The following is a 2842-nucleotide window of genomic DNA, read 5'->3' as shown; positions in this document are numbered from 1 at the left end:
ATTATTATTAATTATTATTATTAAATTAGTTGTGAGATTCATATGCAATGAGTTTTAGACTTTTATACTCTATCTAATGATGCAAGAGTATACTGAATAAGAAATTTAAAAAGGAGTATAACACATTTGAAAAGAAAACTACCAAGTAGGTAGGAAGATTCCTTAGATGGGACATGGATTCTTGAATCTGCTCTCATCCTTAGTGTCTCTTTTGTTTGTTAGTTTTTCCAAATCCCATATTGATCATTAGTAATGGGTATTATTAATAACTATGAAACAAACTTGGTTGAGTAGTTAGCTCAATCTTCCGTTTACGCAAGTGTTAGAATTCAAATATCGCTTTATATATGTAGTAATTCATTGACCAACGAAAACTCTTAAATAGAATTCAAATTTGCGGCTGATTAATTTTTTGCTGTGGGGTTGTCCGGTTGAGGATATATACTTGAAAAACCAAAAACTATGAAACAAACATCAACTTACTTGGTAGATTTTCGGAAAAAAAAAAGTGGACAATGTTGTATAATTAACTAAATTGAAAGGGTGATTCAAATTAGTGAAATTACAAAAAGAATCATACTTTGTGCAAACTAAACCAACCCACCTAGGCTAAAATTGTTTTTATTCAACAAACAATAAACTACAAAATAGTACTTGTACTAAGTAGTAGTAGTAATAAGAGGAATGAGAAGAATGAGACAAAAAAACAAACGAACCCATCATCAAGCCTTCAAAAGCAATTTGATAATGGCATTAGCAACATCAACAAGCTTCTGAACAACATCATTCCTATCACCCAAAGGTGACTTATCAGAAGGTGATTTCACCAATCTACCCTCACAGGAATTAACTTCCTTAACAGCATCAGAAATGCAGTAACTTGCAAAGGCAAAGTGTCCCTGGCTTATAGCCACAGCTGCTTGTGGAAGAGTGAACCTCACAACAGGGATATATGACTCAGCACAAAGAGCCAAAGCTTGTTCCAATTGGGGGTCCTTTGTGTGCTTCAAAAGGGCTTCAATGTAATTGAGTGTGTCAGTTGCATTTGACAGAATGTTGTTGACCATTATGAGTGCTACTTGTTTGATGTCACTCTTGGGGCTTAGAAGAGGGTTGTTGTGGAGTGTGGAAATGCATAAGTCATAAAAGGGTGTTCTTTTGCATACTTGCTCTATTAGATCTTCAACACCATTGTTCTCATTCCAATAGTAGTACACTCTGGTGGTTTGGGATTGTGTGCAGGGAATAGAAGAAGAAGAAAAGAGGAGAATGATGGTAATGGTAAAAGTAATGTGAAGAGTTTTAGCCATTGTTATTTGTGAGAGTGGAAGTGATTGAAGAATTTTAAGGGAATGAGACTATGAGAACGGTGTTTCTTGGATGCTATTTAAGGTTAGTTTGGTTGTTAGTGTGTGTGGAAAAACAAAAATATTATTTATACATCAAAATCAATTACTAAATGTATTTATATATAAATATATATTGTTTAATTTATTTTTAATATGTATTTATATTTTAATAGTTGATATTAATGTACTTAATAAAAGAATAAAAAATTATATAGTCAAAATGTTGTTGGAATTTAGGAGAAAACTAAAACGATCGACAACACAATGAAACACTGTCAAATTCTAACTCAACCGTAATAGGTAGCCTGTAAAAATCTACCCCAACTTGGAGAATGTGTCAAGCTCCTCTCGTCAATACTAGTCTTCTTAGTTCTTACAACAATTATTATTATTATTTTTATATATTTTTCCACGGAAGATATATAGCCGATTTTCAAATTGGGACAGGCATAGATGCAGTTAGTTTTTAGATTATCTACTCATAGAATCTCAGTAATCGCAATAAACTATGGCAAAAAACAATTAATGACATTATTATTCCAATGGAGTTGGAACTTGGAAGGCGCGCTACTGGGGCTCGTCAATTATTGTTGGTATAAAATTTCACATTTCTTAAAAAAAATCTTATAGCTTTTTATAATAAGTTTAAATAACTTATTTTTAAACTCATTTTTTTAGACTCATTAATATAATATCATAGCAAAGTTAAAATCGTTATTCGTCAAGTTTCATGCTCTAACTTTTTATCCAATTTTAAATATAAGTGTGTATAAAATTTCACGTTGTCTAAAAACAATAATATTAAAAGAGACAAAAAAAAGTTAGAATTTAACTTATTTAATATTTATTAATTATTGCAACAATTAATCTAATACTATCTAATATTACTCTTCTAATCGATAATTTTAAGTTAGTGAAATTTCACGCTGTCAATGCTCTCAGCTATATATAAATAGTGACTGATTTTAGTGTACATCTAATATAGTTGGTAAAATTTTTTTTCTTTCTTCAATTTCTTTTATTCAATTTCTACTTCTTTTTATTTTTTATTTATTTTACCCTCTCAAAATCATCGCCTAAAGAAAATGATCGATTCGATTGAGTTTGTTGATTTGTTCAATTTCTTTTTTCTGTACATTTTGTGGCCCTTTCAAAGAATATCATGATAGTGATTTTTTTATCCTATCAAATGAAAATGTTTACACTACTAAATTGTAATGGTATTTCATTTCTTAAGCCTAAAGGCTATTACACTATTTTTCAATTTTCAAAATATATATTAACTTTTGCTTTAGAGACAATTTTGCATAAAAAAAAGTTAGAGACGAAAAAAATTTTCGACCTATACCTTAGAGACCAAAATCATACTTAACCCTAACTAATACATTACAAAGCTCTTTATATCCGTTAAATTGTATTTTTATTGATTATTTTTATATAATTTAATATTTTTTATAACAACCAATTTAGATTTATTTTTAGAAATTCTGTGA

The 2842-nt window shown here is 29.4% G+C and overlaps 1 protein-coding gene across 1 annotated transcript; it reads right to left on the bottom strand.

Moving 5' to 3' along the window:
• LOC107637605 (cell wall / vacuolar inhibitor of fructosidase 1-like) lies at positions 513-1400 on the bottom strand. The gene has a single exon (XM_016341002.2). The coding sequence runs from the start codon at positions 1308-1310 to the stop codon at positions 723-725; it is 588 nt and encodes a 195-aa protein (XP_016196488.1). The 5' UTR covers positions 1311-1400; the 3' UTR covers positions 513-722.

The sequence above is a fragment of the Arachis ipaensis genome, chromosome B04 (genome assembly GCF_000816755.2).
Source record: "Arachis ipaensis cultivar K30076 chromosome B04, Araip1.1, whole genome shotgun sequence".
Taxonomy (NCBI): Eukaryota; Viridiplantae; Streptophyta; class Magnoliopsida; order Fabales; family Fabaceae; genus Arachis; species Arachis ipaensis.
The sequence above is the reverse complement of the archived record's forward strand: the minus strand, read 5'-3'. Positions and strand labels throughout refer to the sequence as shown.